Raw genomic sequence first — 18,035 nt, forward strand, 5'->3', positions numbered from 1 at the left:
CGCTCACTCAAGCAGAGCTAGCGGGTGTGTGTGGGAGTGACACCCCCCGGCTGCTGTGTAGACACACTCTAAGTGACGTGCCAAGGGTCATGCAGAGTGCCTGTGGCGGAGCTCCAGCCTCATACTTGAACCGTTGGATGGTCCTTCTGCCAAAGCCGCTACGGAGGGAAGGGTGGCCACTCCCACGTTCCCTGAACACGGCATGCCCTTCGAAAGGGTGGCCCCTGTCCAATGCTGGACAAAACCACGCCCGGTTTTGTGTCTGTAACAGACGGGGCACAGACCAGCCGGCTTAAAACCAGCCCTGAGCCAGGCAGAGGGCTGGGCCCAAGCTGTTCGTGCCCTGTATCTTTTCTAGGTTGCTCCTGGAGGCAGCAGGAGGCGTGAGCCCGGTGCCAATCCGCTTCCTGCCAGACCTGGACCTAACATGCAGGCCAGTTGTGCAGGCCCCACATGTGCTGGTCCACAGGGCCCCAGGTCTGAGAGATCAGCTCTCCCAAGGTTCCCCCTGGGGCCTGGCTTGCTCAGAGGAGGGTAGGGGGCAGGTTGCAGAGACAAGGCGAGTGCGGTTACTCATTAGCCCTTCTTAGCCTGGAGAAGGGAGGTGCTTTGCTGGCCAGACACTTCCCCAAACCGGTTCTGCACCCAGCCAGGCTGACTCAGCAGCTGGTCTCCGCTGCCCTTGCAAGTCAGGAGAACGGTCTCCCCACACCTTGCTCCTGCTCCTCTTCTACTGCCCCATCTGGGCACAGCTCCCTGCACCCCGCAGACCTCCCTTTGCCTGGAGCCACAGCCCAGGGGCCTTGCTTTGGGCAGAGACCGGACCCCAGCGAAACCAGCGTGATGGTAAGGATCTGCCTCTGGAGGAAACTGCTTCTGGCCTCTCCGGGAGCAGGGGTGAGGGTGAAACCCCTGGGTGCGGCTCTGCAGCGCAGGGATAATCCAGGGGTGGCTGGGGGTGCAGAGCACACGTGGGGGAGTTTTTAAATTGTAACTTTGGGGGTGGAGGATTGGACAAAAAATGCCTCTTTGACCAACACCCAACTTGTGGATGAAACAAAGAGGCGCCACACCCCAAACCACTTTGCTTTTGGTACCCAGTGGTCAGAACTGGGGCTCGGGAAAGCAGAATTATTTTGGGCATAAGCTTTTGTGGGTAAGAAAACCCCATGAAAAGCCCACCCACGAAAGCCTGTGCCCGAATAAATCTGTTGGTCTTTAAGGTGCCACTGGACTCCTTGTTGTTTTTGTGGATACAGACTAACACGGCTCCCCCTCTGAGCCGCAGCATTATTTGGTGATGACTGATTAGTGGTAACAAGCGCGTGTTTTGAAAATGGAACATTCTTGTTTAACCAGACACCGAGTTTTTGGTTCAGTTTTTCGTTTAGGTTTTTCATGGGGAAAAAAAAAAAGCCATGGGGAATTTTAAAACCAGAGAAAACCTTTGCAAAATGTCCCCCCAGAACTGACTTGGTCTGGCCCAGCAGCTGTAATTCAGAAGCTGTTGGGGGCTGGGATTTAGTGCTGAGAAAGGAGGGGGGAATTGCTGCTGGCCACTCCCCAAGCCCCTGGCCCTGGAGGAATCCCCCCCCCCAAGGAATCTGTCTCCAGGGCAGGTGTCTGAGATAGGAGATAGGTCCTGGCTGCTTGCTGGGAGCCCCAGACAATGCAATGACAATGGGCCTTATTTGTACAGCCTCTTAAAGACAAACTGGGTCCGCAGAGTGCAAACACAACGCTAAACTCCCCATGCAATAGCAAAGGGGGTGTGAGAGTGTGTCAGGAGTGCAGCAGATGGGGAGCCCATGCAGCAGGGCTGCTCTTGCACAAACAGTGCTGAGATTGGGGGCAGAGTCGGGGGGCAGGGCTCAAGAGAGGATCTGGGGAGCGGAGCTGAAAGAGACAAGTGAGGAGGCAGCCTTGGGGTTCTAGTCCAAAGGGGGTGTCTACGCTGCAGCTGGGAGCGAGCCGCCCAGCCCGGCTCCACAGCCACAAGCCAGTGCACAAACAATCGCTGGGACCTCAGAGCCGGGGCTCTCAAGCCTGTGGTGCTGGGTGGCCTTGAGCCTCAACGTCTGCACTGTGATTGCTAGCAAGAGTCTGTCTGCCTGGGCTGGGAGGCTCCGTCCACCTGCAGTGAAGACAGACCCTGGCTTTCCTCCCTTGTAATGCTGGGATGGTGAGGACTTTGTAGCTTGGCGACCTCGGTCGGAGGGTCTCGAGCTGGTGTTGAGGCAGTAGCAGGTTCTCAGAGGGAGGGTTATATGCGGTGGGGATGTATAGGACGGGGGCGGGGGAGATGACCATGCCTTGCAAATCCAAGAGTTGCAGTTACAGATCCGGCTGGACGGGGCCACACCGGCTTTTCATGGGGCCCATTTGCAGAGGGATTTCCCTGTGGATGGCCCATTTCCCCAGCAGGAGCAGCAACCTCGCTGGCGTTAAGGACTCTGCGTGGCCCAGCCTCCCAGGCTACGCCCAGGCGCTGCTCAGCTTTGAGCCCACCCAGGACCTGGCTCCTAGGTCCTGGCTGGGGCATGGGTCAGAGCTGAGCCCTGCTGTGACTCGGGTCCACGCCCTGTGGTCGTGCAGTGTGGACGCAGGCCCCAGTCAGAAGGTCGGCGTAGCGCAGAGGGACGCGCTAACCCAGGCTCACAATGCAGTGTGGACACTCGAGTGCAGGCGCGGAAACGCCGAGTCCACAAGCCTGGATCGGGCAGCCCCGGGTTTAGAGACAGTGTGGATGCCCCCCAGGGAGCTGGGTGGCCATACAGGGGTTTGCAGCTGCAGTTAGAGAACCGTTTACAAAGGCAGCTTCTGGCAGGCCAGGGATTGCCAGGGGGAACCGGGGGCGGATCGGGCGTTGCTGTGTTGAGCGAGCTGTGGTCAGCCCCACTGATAGGAAAGGAGCCTTCTGGGCACCCAGGAGCTTCCTGCGTCTTTGTGTTGGTGCCCACATTGTAACGAGTTTCGGGGGTGAAAGTGACCATTCTCCAAAGCCCGAGGAGCCAGCTCCACGCACGTGGTCCGAGTAGGATCCCGTCCGAGCCCCTAGGCACGGACTTGGGCAGCTAGCCCCTCCCACGCTGTCCTTAGCTCTGATCCAGCTAGTGCAGGTACGTCTACACCGGCAGTCACCTACACCCCAGCTCCAGTGCACACATCCCCGCTGTCGTGGTGGGAGACAGCAGAGGGTGTTTCAGTGTCACACGCCTCATTCCAAACTGGTAACAGCAGGGACAGCACCTTCCATCCGCGCCTCTCCTCCCCTTTCTCTCTCAATCCCAGCGCCATCACTAGAGCTGGCCGGAGAAGGGAATTTCCATTGCCCAGTCAATTCCGCTGGGTCGACATTTTTGTTCCATTTTGCATTAGAATGAACATCGACCTGGCAGAATTTCCAGCAAAATGGACCAATCCGTTTCTGTGCTGCCTGCTGGGCAGCCAGCCAGCGGACATGCCAGGGAGCCAGGCAGCAGGCCTGCCTGCTTTCCTGCCAGCCCCACCCGCCAGCTCTGGCTGGCCGGTGGGTGGGCTGGCCGGCGGGCTGCAGACTGGCCTCCAGTGAAAGCTTTAAGGAATTGACACGTTCCCGGGAACATTTCAGTTGCTTCAGGTCAGCATCTTTCTATGGAAAACTGTTCCCTGGAAAAACTTTCAACCAGCTCTACTCCTCTGCAGTGGCAGCAGCTGCTCGCTACAAACGGGGGGTGGCGGGGCATTCTGGCACCTTGCCTCTGCCCCCCTCAAAGCCCATTTCCTTCTGTGGGTGACACAGGCCACGTCAGACTGTCACCCCTCCACCTGCCCCCTGCAAACCAGGGGCAGAACAGGGCAAGTCAGGGTGTTAGCTGGGGGCTTCGCACAGGGAGCAGTCGGGGTGTCAGGGATGGGAGGGGTACAGGGTGGGTGCTGAGCCTGGGGAGCGGGGGGCAGTAGGGGTGTCAGGGGTAGATGGGGAGCTGAATGGGGGCTCTGCATGAGGAGCGGGGGGCAGTTGGGGTAGGAGGGGAGCAGGGTGGGGGCTCTGCATGGGGAGAGGGGGGCAGTTGGGGTAGGAGGGGAGCAGGGTGGGGGCTCTGCAGGGGGAGAGGGGGGCAGTTGGGGTAGGAGGGGAGCAGGGTGGGGGCTCTGCATGGGGAGAGGGGGGCAGTTGGGGTAGGAGGGGAGCAGGGTGGGGGCTCTGCATGGGGAACGGGGGGCAGTTGGGGTGTCAGGGGTGGGTGGGGAGCGGGGTGGGTGCTGAGCCTGGGGAGCGGGGGGCAGTAGGGGTGTCAGGGGTAGATGGGGAGCTGAATGGGGGCTCTGCATGGGGAGCGGGGGGCAGGGGGGGTAGGAGGGGAGCAGGGTGGGGGCTCTGCATGGGGAGCGGGGGGCAGTTGGGGTAGGAGGGGAGCAGGGTGGGGACTCTGCATGGGGAGTGGGGGGCAGTTGGGGTAGGAGGGGAGCAGGGTGGGGGCTCTGCATGGGGAGAGGGGGGCAGTTGGGGTAGGAGGGGAGCAGGGTGGGGGCTCTGCATGGAGAGCGGGGGCAGTGGGGGTGTCGGGTAGGAGGGGAGCAGGGTGGGGGCTCTGCATGGAGAGCGGGGGCAGTGGGGGTGTCGGGTAGGAGGGGAGCAGGGTGGGGGCTCTGCATGGAGAGCGGGGGCAGTGGGGGGGTCGGGTAGGAGGGGAGCAGGGTGGGGGCTCTGCATGGAGAGCGGGGGCAGTGGGGGTGTCGGGTAGGAGGGGAGCAGGGTGGGGGCTCTGAATGGAGAGCGGTGGGGCTGTGGGGGTGTGGGGTAGGAGGGGAGCTGGGGGGGGGCTCTGCATGGAGAGCGGGGGGCAGTGGGGGTGTCAGTGGTAGGAGGGGAGCAGGGTGGGGGCTCTGCATGGAGAGCGGGGGGCAGTGGGGGTGTCGGGTAGGAGGGGAGCAGGGTGGGGGCTCTGCATGGAGAGCGGGGGGCAGTGGGGGGGTCCGGTAGGAGGGGAGCAGGGTGGGGGCTCTGCATGGAGTGCGGGGGGCAGTGGGGGTGTCGGGTAGGAGGGGAGCAGGGTGGGGGCTCTGCATGGAGAGCGGGGGCAGTGGGGGTGTCGGGTAGGAGGGGAGCAGGGTGGGGGCTCTGCATGGAGAGCGGGGGCAGTGGGGGTGTCGGGTAGGAGGGGAGCAGGGTGGGGGCTCTGCATGGAGAGCGGGGGGGCAGTGGGGGTGTCGGGTAGGAGGGGAGCAGGGTGGGGGCTCTGCATGGAGAGCGGGGGCAGTGGGGGTGTCGGGTAGGAGGGGAGCAGGGTGGGGGCTCTGCATGGGGAGCGGGGGGGCAGTGGGGGTGTCGGGTAGGAGGGGAGCAGGGTGGGGGCTCTGCATGGAGAGCGGGGGCCGTGGGGGTGTCGGGTAGGAGGGGAGCAGGGTGGGGGCTCTGCATGGGGATCTGGTCGCAGTCAGGGTGTCAGGGATAGGAGCGGAGCAGGGGGCAGTCAGGGTGTCAGGGATAGGAGGGGAGTGGGGTGGATACTCTGCGTAGGGAGTGGGGGAGTGTTTGGGGTAGGAGGGGAGCAGGGGGGGTGCAGAGCATGGGGAGTGGGGGTGTCAGAGGCAGGAGGGGAGCAGGGTGGGGGCTGAGCATGGGGAGCGTTTGCCAGCATGTCTCTGGAGTTTTCCCTGCTCCCACAGCCGTGCTAGACATGGGACCCCATCGTGCTGCTGCTGCTGGTGTGTTGACCCTGTTAGGACACAGGGCTGGCGAGAGGCTCTGGATTGACAGCCCCTGAAGTTCACTATTCCCCTGGAAGCTGTTCAGCAGAGGTAGCTGAGTGATCTCCACCACCTGGAGTGGCTGACTCGGGAGGAGACGTTGGTTCACTCTCCTGTCCAAAGCCCAGTGCTAGTCCCTGTCGTCAGCGCTGGGCTCTAGGCGTTAGGTGCAGGCCAGCCGTGACCTGCACATGGCCTGGCCCCTGCGCAGCCCTCAGCTGGTGATTACTAGGGGCCGTTCGCCGCTCCGGATCTGACCTGCAGAGGCAGGCTGGGTATCTGGTTATCCTGATCCCATTGTCCCCTCTCCTCTGGTTTTGACCATGGTGCTGTCAAGGGAACATAGGAACAGCCAGGCTGCATCAGACCCAAGGTCCACCTAGCCCCGTGTCCTCTCTCTGACAGTGGCCAGCAGCAGAGGCTTCAGAGGAAGGAGTAAGAAACCCCACAGTAGGTGTGTATGGGATAATCTGCCCCCACCTAGGTCACATCCTGGTCTCTCATAGTTAGAGACTGGCATAAGCCCTGAAGCGTGAGGTCCAATACTTAATATCCCTTCCAGGATTCCGTTGTCATTAATTATGAACGCTCTGGATATGCCTGATGTCCATATAAATATTCAGATCCTTTTGCAATGTTGTTCAGTTGTTTACCTCAATAGCTTCCTGTGGCAGGGAGTTCCACAGTTTAATCACATGTTGTGTGGAAAAAAAATCATTTCCTTTGTCAGGTTTGATTTGTTTTTGTCCTAGGTTCATGGGCAGGGAGGGTTCAAGTTCCAGAACTGGGCTAGGACCTACGGCTCCTCTCCAGAACTGTACTTCCAGCCAACATCGGTGGAGGAGATCAAAGAGGTAAGAAGGAGGTTTCAGTCCAACAGTCCGTTGGAATAAAAAGCCAAGGCAGAATGGGTAGGTGGAAGGTTCAGGGCTGAGGTATCTCCCTTCCTTCTGAGTATCAACCCAGCCCTCACCAAGAATGCAGAACAACCACCGAAGCCTCCAAAGTACAGAGCACGGGCTCCTCTCAGAGATCCCAAGGCCAGAAGGGATCGCAGCGATCATCTAGTCTGGCCTCCCGTGTAGCACAGGCCAGAGACCTGCCCCAGAATAATTCCTGGAGCAGAGCTTTAAGACGAACACCCAGTCTTGATTTAAACATTGTCAGGGATGGAGAATCCGCCTGCAGGTTCTTAGAACCGTCCCTCTCCCTGATCAGAGCCACGTCTTGAACTAAAAAAAGCAGGAGGAGGGGGAGGAGAATCCGCATTCCAAAGCAAAACGGCCTTTTTAGACTCAAGGTGAAATTCTGGGGGACGCAACACGAGGTCTAGGCAGCACTTTAGTCCATTTAAGGGGTGCCTGAACCTCAGGCTGCCATCTGCATGTGGAGGATTTCGCCCCCTGGGGATGGTCAGGGTAAATACACCAGCTACTGCCCCTTTGAGGATAAGTGGCTAGATTTTATTTTACTGGGTGCATATGCGTTAGCAACGTTGCCCTCTTTATTCACCTGTGCTGTGGTAAAGCTTTGCTCCCTCTAGTGGCTGGAGGCTTAGAGAGGACAGCACTGTTACCACAAGCATTTGCTGTGGTCTAATCTCATCCAGCTCAAATGGTCTCACTGCTACTCTTGTACACAAGTGTCCTGGGTTCGAGTCCTCCGCACAGCTGGTTCTCCATGTGCTCCGGGCTCAGAGTGCCTTTGAAAAGCAGCCAGCACTCACAGTGTGATGTCTTTGCAGATTTTGGATCTGGCCAGGCAGCGGAGTAAGAGGGTGAAGGTGGTCGGTGGTGGACATTCCCCTTCGGACATCGCCTGCACGGATGACTTCATGGTTCAAATGGGGAAGATGAACAAGATCCTCAAGGTACTGTAGGTCCCTGTTCTGCCAGGCTGCGGGATCTCCCCAAGGTGTTATGGTTTGGGGACACATTGGTGTAACAGTCCTGGTAATGCAAATCAGTAATTATTGTGTGTCATAGTCGTAGCAATAACAGTGAGAGCTGATCCAAAAAAGGGGAAGGGGGGGGAATCACACAACTTTTTTTTAACATTTTATCCCATTTGGAATTCTTTGCGGAAAAAACCTCAAATTTTGAAATGTCCCAAAATAAAGAACTTTCAGGCAACTCTCCACCTGGTCAAAAAACCAGGGGTGCAGGAGGAAATTAGCAAAAGTCACCTCAAAATTATGCCTCATTTTAAACCCTAAATGCATCACATTGTGACCAGCTGTATATAATAATAAAGTAGTGTTGCTTTAATCTGTGCTTTGCTCTCACACACACTTTACAATCAACATCAAAATGGCCCCACTGGGTCCGACCAAAGGTCCATCTAGCCCAATATCCGGTCTTCCGACAGTGACCAATGCCAGCTGCCCCAGAGGGAATGAACAGAACAGGGAATCATCAAGTGACCCATCCCTTATCGCCCAATCCCAGCTTCTGGCCAACAGAGGCTAGAGACACCATCTCTGCCCAGCCTGGCTAATAGCCATAGATAGTCCTATCCTCCATGAATTTATCTAGCTCTTTTTTAAACACTGTTATAGTCTTGGCCTTCCCAACATCCCCTGGCAAGGAGTTCCACAGGTTGACTGTGCATTGTGTGAAGAAATACTGCCTTATCTTTGTTTTAACCCTGCTGCCTATTCATTTCATTAGGAGACCCCTAGTTCTTGTGTTATGAGAAGGAGTAAATAACACTTCCTTATTCACTTTGTTCACACCTGTCATGATTTTATAGACCTCTATCCTATCCCCCGCTCCCCCGTCATCTCTTTTCCAAGCTGACAAGTCCCAGTCTTATTCATCGCTCCTCAGACGGAAGCTGTTCCATACCCCTCAACATTTTGGTGCCCTTTTCCGTACCTTGTCCAATTCCAATAGATCTTTTTTGAGATGGGGCGACCACATCTGCACATAATATTCAAGATGTGGTTGTACCGTGGATTTATACAGAGGCAACATGACATTTTCTGTCCCTTTCTTAATGATTCCCAACATTCTGTTTGCTTTTTTGGCTGCCGCTGCACAGTGATTTCTGCTGCCCTTCCCTCCAGCTCTCTTCTGTGGCAGGGCAAGGGGCAGGTTGTACCTGTCTGGGGCCGGGCACTGACAGATTGGGATAGCTGGGGGCGGGTGGCCCCACAGGGAACACTGCTCATTCTAAGCTAATAAATCACCAGAGCTCAGTCATGACTGATAATCAGCAGCAGCTTTTAATTACAGGCAAGGCCTGTTCCCTGATGGCTTTTGCTCTTAGGGACTGAAATAAATAGCTTGCAATGTGAATGAATGGGCTGTGGAACAACAAGGGTAGAAACATCTGTTAGCCTGGCTGAGCAGTGACAGCAGGGCTTACAGGGCACGGGCATGATCCAGAATAGACAGTGTCCCCAAGCAGAGCATGGGGTCAGGGGGCACCAGGGGGTCAGTGCACCGGGTGGGGGCAGAGGCGTTGAGTCCTGTAGAGCACAAGCTGGAATGGTCTGGGTGAGTCAGGCTCGTCCCAGGCGGGTGGATTTTTCTCTGCACTGCAAAGTGGTCCGATTCTGAGCAGGGCTGGAGCAAGGGAAAGGACTGGAGCTGCAGGGAGGCTGCTGGTCAGTGCTGAGGTGCATTGGCAGAGCCAAGGGAGGCAGATCTGGGCTGGAATAGCATCGGTTCCGGCAACACAGCTCTCTGCACCATCTCCGCTTTGCTTATTGGTCCATGCTAAATCCCCTGGATTCATCCCCTGGGGTGTTTTACTAGGGAAGCTTCAGGATGTGTAGCTCAGAGGCTGGGTCAAACCACAGTCATCCCGTTGGAGGTGCTCTGCGAGGAGCCTGGACGCACTACATAGTCACACCGGTGACTGCCGCGTAGGCATATTGTCCACATTCACCTTCTACCAGCAGCATCTTCAGGAAGGGAAGGTGTCCCGCTTGGCTCTTGGCCCATTTGTGACCTTGTCCAAGAGCTTATCTTGTTGGGAGATAAAGTGAAGGACATGAGGAGACTTCCCTCCAGGCGTTGTCCTCTGGAGGTGCTCCAGAGACCTGCTTCGGGAGGTGAGGGTGATATATAAGGTCTCGAATTCCTATTTCTGGAAATATCAAGAGAGCTGCTTTTTCTCCTGGGGTATCTGGCTGGAAGCAGAAATGCAGGGGCACCTGAGAATAAAACAACAGGCGGAGACAAGACATCTTATCTCAGCTTCTGGTCATCTCGAGACTTTGGCTCAAGTCTTTGTCTAAAGTTCATGTGGGTTCTTGTCCTGTGAAGCGGTTCCAAGACCAGAGTCCCCTCCATTCACAGAGCTGACAGAGCGTTAGAGCAAGCGGCCCTTCCCCACACACACCCATCCCTCCCCAGACACAGTGTGCTTCAACAGCAAGGACCTCTCTGTAGACACAGGAAGGTGGGTCCACACTCTGCGGCACATTTGAGACTCTCAAGGAACTGGGGCCAGCTGTGCTGGTGGGATTTGTGCTGGGGACACTTGTGGTCTAGGACCTGGAATGAGACCCACCTGCCCATAGGCCACCAAGGAGCCATTTTGCAATCGCTGCCCAGTGGGGCCAGGTTCTGACTCGCAGCCCAGGAGTGGAACGCTATGCATCACCTCACCAACCAAACCCCAACCAACCCCCTTGCTTTGGCTTTCACCTTCCAGTTCTATGCAGCCACCCGGCCAGGGGGTTGATTCTCAGTGCGAACTGTGCCCAGGGGTGGTGGCAAGCAGTGGGGGGCTCCTCTCTAGGGCCCACAATACAAGTCCTCAGAGTTTATCTCTTGCAGGTGGACGAGGAGAAGAGGCAAGTGATGGTGGAAGCGGGAATCCTCCTGTCTGATCTGAACGTCGAGCTGAGCAAGTACGGGCTGGCCCTGCCCAAGTAAGTGAGCTGTTTGCTGTGTCAGTGTTATTCAGGACAACCTTAATGCTTCTCTGATCCTTGGACTCCTTCATTGCCCCAAGCCAGGGTCTAGAGCTTGTCTACACAGGGAAATTTCCCGGGATAAGCTAAACTGGAAAAGGCTCTTATTCCGGAATAAGAGTCCACAAGGTAATTATACCAGTAAACTTCCCTGTATAGACAAGACTTTACTTACACACTGTATGGTTCAACAGCATGCCCCAGACAAATGATTTCTCTTCCTTGGCTCCAAACAGGCAATAGATTTCCCTGCTGGGAGTGCAGGACACGGGGAAGAGATTCCCGATAGATGGCTCTTCAGTCTAGGAGATGAAGGCCTAACATGAGCCGAAGGCTGGAAATTGAAGCCAGACAAATTCAGACTAGAAATCAGGTGCAAGCTTTTAAGAGTGAGAGGCGGGGTCTATAGCGGAAGTCTGTTTCTAAAAGATGAGCTATAGCTCAACCAGAAGTTATGGACTTGAAGTAAAGTTTAGGGAACCCCTCCTCAAAGCCTTTTAAAAACAATCCCTACTAGAAAAACACTTAGATTTTTAAAATGGGGAGGCCATGTGGTCATGCCTGATGTGTGAATTTCACTGACACGAGGGGAGAGCGTACTCTTTAATCACTGGGTAACTGAACTGCTTGCTTGCTCGGTCAATCGGAGTTTATGCTGGACTCATTCTGGGCTCCTGGGGACTGACTGAACAGGCCGCTAGCTGGGCTGTGGACAGGGATTCAAAAAGACATGCCTTGGGGTGTGAGCGACGTGGGTAATTGCAGAAGTAAATGATCCGTTTTGCGTGGTCACCGTGCATTGTGGTAGGGCGCACGTCTGGGGTGCCCGTTTCTGTCCCCATCGTGCAGCCTGACGTGTTCACAGCCTGTACTCGCTTGGGCTTGGAAGAGCAAAAGAGTCACGAGTTTATTGTTTGTTTGTACTCTTGTGCCGGCCCAAGCGAGATCAGGGCACCGTTGTAGAGGCGCTGTAGAGAGGCGTCGTGAGTGACAGTCCCTGTCCCAGAGACCGGACGCTCTGTAATGCTGTCGTTCCTGAGGCATGCCAGGAACAGTCTAGTTATCGCTTAGTCTTGTCTGAGAGCAGGGGACAGGACTGGGTGACCTGTCGAGGTCCTACCTCCAGCATTAGAGATTTGTGCTATGGCTGAATTTTCACCCAGTTTTTCCTCATAGAGCGTGGGAAAATAAATGCAAGTGATCCATTGCAAACCAGTTCCAACCGCTTTCCTCACTCAGAATTACATCCCAGGTTAAGGCCTCCCCATCGCCAGGATTTCCTGTGTCAAGCCCGGTAACAGCCAGCAGGCCAGGCAGTCAGTGTGCTGGGGCTGTGGGGCTGTTACCCCCCTGCGCTGTCCCAGCCCGCTGCGTTCCAGCTGGGCTCAGCCAGGGAGGCAACTCCCCATTAGTGGAGCTGCCCTGAAGGTTACCCCTGTAGCAAGGGATCTCGGATGCTGGCAGGGAAGGTGGCTCAGGGGCACCGGTTCCATTTCAGCTGGTGTCATGTGAACATGCCCCCACAGTGCCCAGAAGCAGTCAGGGCTCGACCTGCCCCGTGCACAAGCCCCACTTGCCTGGCACTGGGTCCGTGCCGTGGATTTGGGGGACAGGTGGCGTTCCCTGAGATCAGCCTAAGGCCCTGGGAGAGCATCAAAGGGACTGTCTTGAATCAGAGCATCAGGCCCGTGTCTGGATCCCCTGCCCACCAGCCTGTGATCTCAGCACGGTTTGATGCGAAGCAGCGGGTGCAGTACATTGACTTGGCATCTCCTGATCTGGGGCAGCTGGCAATTAACGACCCTTTTTCTGGGTGTCACATTAATTAATACCATCTTGAGAGACACGTCCGGGAACGAGAACCACAACTAACCGCCCAATGCCCTTTCTTTGCGTGCAGCTTAGGGGCCGTTTCGGAAGTGGCGGCCGCTGGGGTTATTGGAACAGGGACACATAACACGGGCATCAAACACGGCATCCTGCCCACCCAGGTAAGGCCTGGACCTCGTGGAATGAAAACGAGCCCTGTGGAAATAGAGGGAGACCCCTGGGGGGTAGGACGTGCTCAGCTGGGTTATGACAGACCCCGAGTCGAGTGCCGGCGCTGAATCCGGCAGGGCAGGGCCTTGAACCCGTAACTAGGCCGGGAACGGTTTGCCTGATCTGTTTCAAGTCAGACACAGGGATCTGTTTATCCCCCACTATAAACCAGCTCCGAATTCACTGCTCGGTGGCCAGTTCATCTGCCCAGTCCCCAGCCTCCGAGGGAGGAAACTCCCTGAGGCTGAGCGGCCGGGGCGCTGCCCGCAAAGGGGGTCTCTGCTCATGGTGCCCGGAAGGTGGCGGATTTTCGCCGTTGTAAAGTGAGCGGATCCCTTCCTCCCCATGGCTAGAATATCACAGCCCCCACCCGTCCTGCCCGCCAGCCCTGCTGCTGCTTTCAGTTCCTGAACAGGGAGAAGTGGGAGGGGTTAATCACAAACACCTCTCAGTTACTGACTCCTCCTCACGCCCCTCAGAGAGAGGAGAGTCGTGGTCATTAACCCTAATCTACAGGAGGGGAAATCAGACCCAGCCAGGCGAAGTGAGGTGCCCCTGGCCACACAAGAAGTGCTGGAAGGCTGGCTCCCACTCCTGCGCTCCGACCACTAGACCACGCTGCCCCTCCCCACCCCAGTTAGTCCCTGGCCCCCATGGGGCTGCAGGGAGCACGCTGAGAGGGGGAATTGCTTTCTGCTGGAAGAGCCGCCAGAGCGTATGATGGGCGCGTTACGTGCCTCTCGCCAGTATCGTCACCTGTCTGGATCTGGGTCTTAATGGCAGGCTAGTCTGGACAGGATTCCCCTCACTCTCTACCCACCTGTCTTGGGCCCTGTGTGGTGGTGACTGGCTCTCTGACCTTGGCTCTCCCTGGAGTGCTGAGAACAGCTGACATGCAGACCTGGGACTGAGCACATGGCCCCCTGGATACCATGTCCTGGCCTATCACAGGGGACCTGTGCTTTAACTCTGATCTGCTTCCAGCCAGCACAATGTGCTGCTCTTAGACCATTAGCCTGGCTGCAGATGCCCCACGTTTGCCATCCTCAGGCCAGTCCCATCCTGCATCACCCATCACACACAGCATGTTCACAGAGCCTCTATGGCCTGACGTCAGCCATGAGGACCCAACTCATGAAATGCGCCAGGCAAAGGCACCGTCACTGATCTTTTCTCTCTTACGGGTGCAGAAGGCCCAGAACAGACCATACCCCTTACGGTACCATCTAGCGCAGCAGGGCTTGCCAGCTGCCTGCGGCTTATCCTAGCTGAACTGGACAAAGCCCAGGCCAGTCAGCCGCAGGGAACCACCCTCCATTAGCAGGGAATGAACTCCAGGCCCTAGCGGATCTTTTCCATCACTGACGTCTAGAGCAGCTGGAGGAATGAACTGATGCTGCTGGAGCCAGGAAGAGTCAAAGGAGTGAAAATGGCTGTTTCTTTTCATCTCTTTTACTGTTCCTCTTTTTCCTTTCCCCTGGCTCCCCAGAGCGCCCCCTCTCGTGGTAGAAAAGTGACAGGACTCAGTTTTACTGAAGATAAAGGGAATGCTCTACTGGGGCTGCTGCTGGACACAGACTGACCCTGTGGTTCTCTGTGGTTCTTTAGCGTCCGCACCCTGTGTTGCCTGGTGTCAGCAAACAGGGTCTCTTTCAGTCCTGGCCTGGACTCGGTAGCCATGGAAGGGACTGCTGACTACATTACACTATCCCTGCTGATCTGTGCTGAGCGACCCACATGGCATCCCCAGGAAACGCTATGCTAAGGATCAGGCACTGCTGATCTGAGACCCAGTCCTGCAAACCCTCTGTGGGACTTCACTGAAAGCAGCAAGAGCCCCTCTGCTTGGGAGGCACCCAGGCTCAGGTCCCTGACTACGACATCATTAATATCTCAGAGCAATGCTGCCACCGTTAGATCCTAGCTGCAGAGTTAGCTCCAGAGCAGACTTACCCGGCTTTCTTCATGTCTGAGAAATTCATACAGAATCGGGGCATTAAGAAATGACAAATAAGTGCAGTAATAGTGGAGTGGAATGAATGGGGTGCAGGGGGCTGGGGGCTCCATATACAGCCAAGCAGCTGCTGCCTCTCAAGAACAGACATCCCCGAGAATTCACAAGCGCCTGTCAAAAATTCCATAAAGTACCTGAAAGGCACATCGTAGCAAGCAACAGTAAATCCGCCTGTTACAATGCAGTGAGCGGCAAGGCAAGCCTACCCGGTGAATTAGTGCAACCACCGGACCAAGCTCCTGCCTGTTGGGGGTAGGTTGGCTGAGGTTCACCTGTGCCCAGGGTACCAGGAATTTGAGCCTGGGAGATATTTATTTCAGTGCTTATATGGCCCTAACTGCCATAATTATCTGACTGCCAAATTTCAAGTCCCCGCTCGTAAGCAGGGGGGGTGCTAGAGCTTTTCAAAGAAAGCTCACTAGAATGTTTTAACCTGGGCAAAGCAAGTTATTTTCCCTAGTCTCAGTCTTGAAAATGGCTGAACAGTTTTGACTGAAATTTTCCAAGAAAATTCACCCTGCAGCAGCATGTCAAATTTTCACCCAATGGGATGAAGTTTGGCACAGCAACTGAAAACAGGGTCTTATAATGGGAAGTGTTGAGCAACCTGAATTACTTGCCATGCTACTCGACCACCTATAACAGAGGTCCCCAACACGGTGCCCGCGGGGGGCAGCTAAATGGGCCCACATCCTGACCCCCAGTGTAGCACCCGCTGAAATGCTGCTGAATTTCAGTGGCTTTTCGGCGGGGACACCTCTCAACGATGCCACTTGCTGTTGACAAAATGCCGCAGAAATTTGGCGGCATTTCGGCGTGTGCTCCACCGCCGCCGTGGTCCTTCATCTGGCGCCCGCCAGACGAAAAGGTTGGGGACCACTGACCTATAATATTATAGTATCTCTGAGCTCCTTACAAAACAGTGCTTCCAGGGCTAGATCACAGCTGCAGAGTTAGATACAGAGTGGCTCAAATGGTTCGTTGTGCATAAGGAAAGGCTCTGTGTCCCAAGGCCAAGCCACTAAGAAAATAAGAGTTGCTGGACTGGGTCAGAGCATGGTCCATCTTGCCCAGTATCCTGTCTCTGACAGTGGCTCGTACCAGAGCTCCATGGGGAATGTACAGAACAGGGTGACCCTAAACCTCTGACTTCCAGAAGCTGGGTCTGGACGACAGGGGATGGATCACTTGATAAATTGCCCTGTTCTTTTCATTCCCTTTGAAGTACCTGGCATTGGCCACTGAACAGCGCAAGTCCCAGTACAGATCCCTGGGTGACCTCACTGGTCACCTCCCTCCATTGTGAGCTCCAGTGAGCTCCAGTCCATCAGCAGTCTGTCTGTGTAAGAGCTATGGGCTCTATAAAGTGGACGAGGACAACTTGAGCAGCAGGTATATTCCGGGCACGTGGGCGGACGTCCTGGAGCAATAGATCTTGGGATCTGTAGCTTTCTAGATGATCAGCCGATCTCTTTCAGGGATTTTCCTTTAGCTCAGTATTACAGTACAAACCTCTTTGAACCCACAATGATACCTTCTTGTGACTAGTAAATCTCCCCCTCATGCACCTATTTTGTACCCTCCACTCTTCTTTTGAACACCACAAATCCCCCACCAAAAATCCCCCGTCCAGAGCCAGGCACAAGGGTTTCACTCATATTGCCACACGGTGACGCTTTTGCACCAGCAGGCTTGGAAATCAGATGTTGTTTTCCTGCAGGCAGGCAGGTGGCAGAGTGTGGACATAGACAGCCGAAGGAGAGAGGACAGACGTGGTGCTTATGCTTTTAATTTGGAAATGCAGGTCCAAAATCAACTTGGCAACGCTATCTGCTGGAGAAAGGCCCCTTTCATGTTCTGTCAGGGGGAAATTCACCCACAGGGCCTAGACCAGGGGTCGGCAACCTGCGGCACGCGTGCCAAACATGGCACGCGGCCGATTCTGAGCGGCACGCAGCCGCCTGCCGCAGTCCTGGCCCCCAGCCCCACTCAGCCCCCCCGCCCCCCGCTCTCCCCTGCGGGGGCAGGAGGCAGAAGCTTGGTTCTGCGGCAACCAAGCTTCCCCCTCCCCCACTTCTTCCCCCAGAGTGATGCTCTCCTGCCCCGCCCCCTCTCCGTCCCTGCGCCAATCAGCTGATGGCCCTAGCGAGGGGGAGGGGGGAAGAGCAGCAGCCTGCAGGCAGCTCCCTAGAGGGGACACAGAGAGGGAGGGGCGGAGCCTGGGGGAAGGGGGTGGAACAGGCACGTCCCTTCCAGCCCCCTGCCCTGAGCCGCTCAGGCAGGGGGCTGGGAGCACCCCTAGGGGCCGAGCACCCCAGCCCTCTGCCCTGACCCCCCCCCCACTGTCTTCTGTCCTACACCCCCCACGCCCCAGCCCTCTGCCCTGACCCCCCCCCCACTGTCTTCTGTCCTACACCCCCCACGCCTCCCAGCCCTCTGCCCTGACCCCCCACACACTGTCTTCTGTCCTACACCCCCCACGCCCCCAGCCCTCTTCCCTGACCCCCCACACACTCAGCCTTCTGCCCTGCAGCCCCCATACCCCCCAGCCCTCTGCTCTGACCCCCCCACACTGTCTTCTGCCCTACACCCCCCACACCTCCCAGCCCTCTGCCCTGACCCCCCCCACACTGTCTTCTGTCCTACACCCCCCACGCCCCCAGCCCTCTTCCCTGACCCCCCACACACTCAGCCTTCTGCCCTGACCCCCCCCCCACACTCTGCTTTCTGCCCTGCAGCCCCCATACTCCCCAGCCTCTGCCCTGACCCCCCCACTGTCTTCTGTCCTACACCCCCCACGCCCCCAGCCCTCTTCCCTGACCCCCCACACACTCAGCCTTCTGCCCTGCAGCCCCCATACCCCCCAGCCTCTGCCCTGACCCTTGAACCCCCCACATCCCCAGCCTTCTGCCCTGACCCCCCCACACACACTCAGCTTTCTGCCCTGCACCCCCCAAACCCCCCAGCCCTCTGCCCTGAACCCCCAAACCTCCCAGCCCTCTGCCCTGAACCCCACCCACCCCAACACACACCCAGCCCTCTGCTCTGCATCACCACAGCCCCCCACACCCACTCAGCCTTTTGCCCTACACTCCCCACACACTCCAGCCCTCATCCTCTGGGGTCCCGGCCGCAGGCCCTGCTCAGCCCGCTGCTGGCCTAGGTGAACAGAACCCCAGGCTGGCAGCGAGCTGAGCAGACTGGCAGCGTAAGATCAGCATTTTTAATTTAATTGTAAATGATGCTTCTTAAACATTTTGAAAACCTTGTTTACTTTACATACAATAGGTTAGTTCTATATTATAGACTTATAGAAAGAGA

At 56.6% G+C, this 18,035-nt stretch overlaps 1 protein-coding gene across 1 annotated transcript in view; it reads left to right on the plus strand.

Annotated features, from left to right (window-relative positions):
• The first annotated feature begins 506 nt into the window (after positions 1–506).
• LOC123365715 (L-gulonolactone oxidase) overlaps positions 507–18,035 on the plus strand; it is a 39,340-nt gene continuing 21,811 nt past the window's right edge. The window contains exons 1-5 of the mRNA XM_045008566.1: positions 507–846; positions 6,486–6,587; positions 7,478–7,603; positions 10,524–10,618; positions 12,561–12,651. Coding sequence (XP_044864501.1) covers positions 844–846; positions 6,486–6,587; positions 7,478–7,603; positions 10,524–10,618; positions 12,561–12,651 — 417 coding nt within the window. The 5' untranslated portion in view covers positions 507–843. The remainder of the gene's footprint in view (positions 847–6,485; positions 6,588–7,477; positions 7,604–10,523; positions 10,619–12,560; positions 12,652–18,035) is intronic.

The sequence above is a fragment of the Mauremys mutica genome, chromosome 3 (genome assembly GCF_020497125.1).
Source record: "Mauremys mutica isolate MM-2020 ecotype Southern chromosome 3, ASM2049712v1, whole genome shotgun sequence".
Classification (NCBI taxonomy): domain Eukaryota; kingdom Metazoa; phylum Chordata; order Testudines; family Geoemydidae; genus Mauremys; species Mauremys mutica.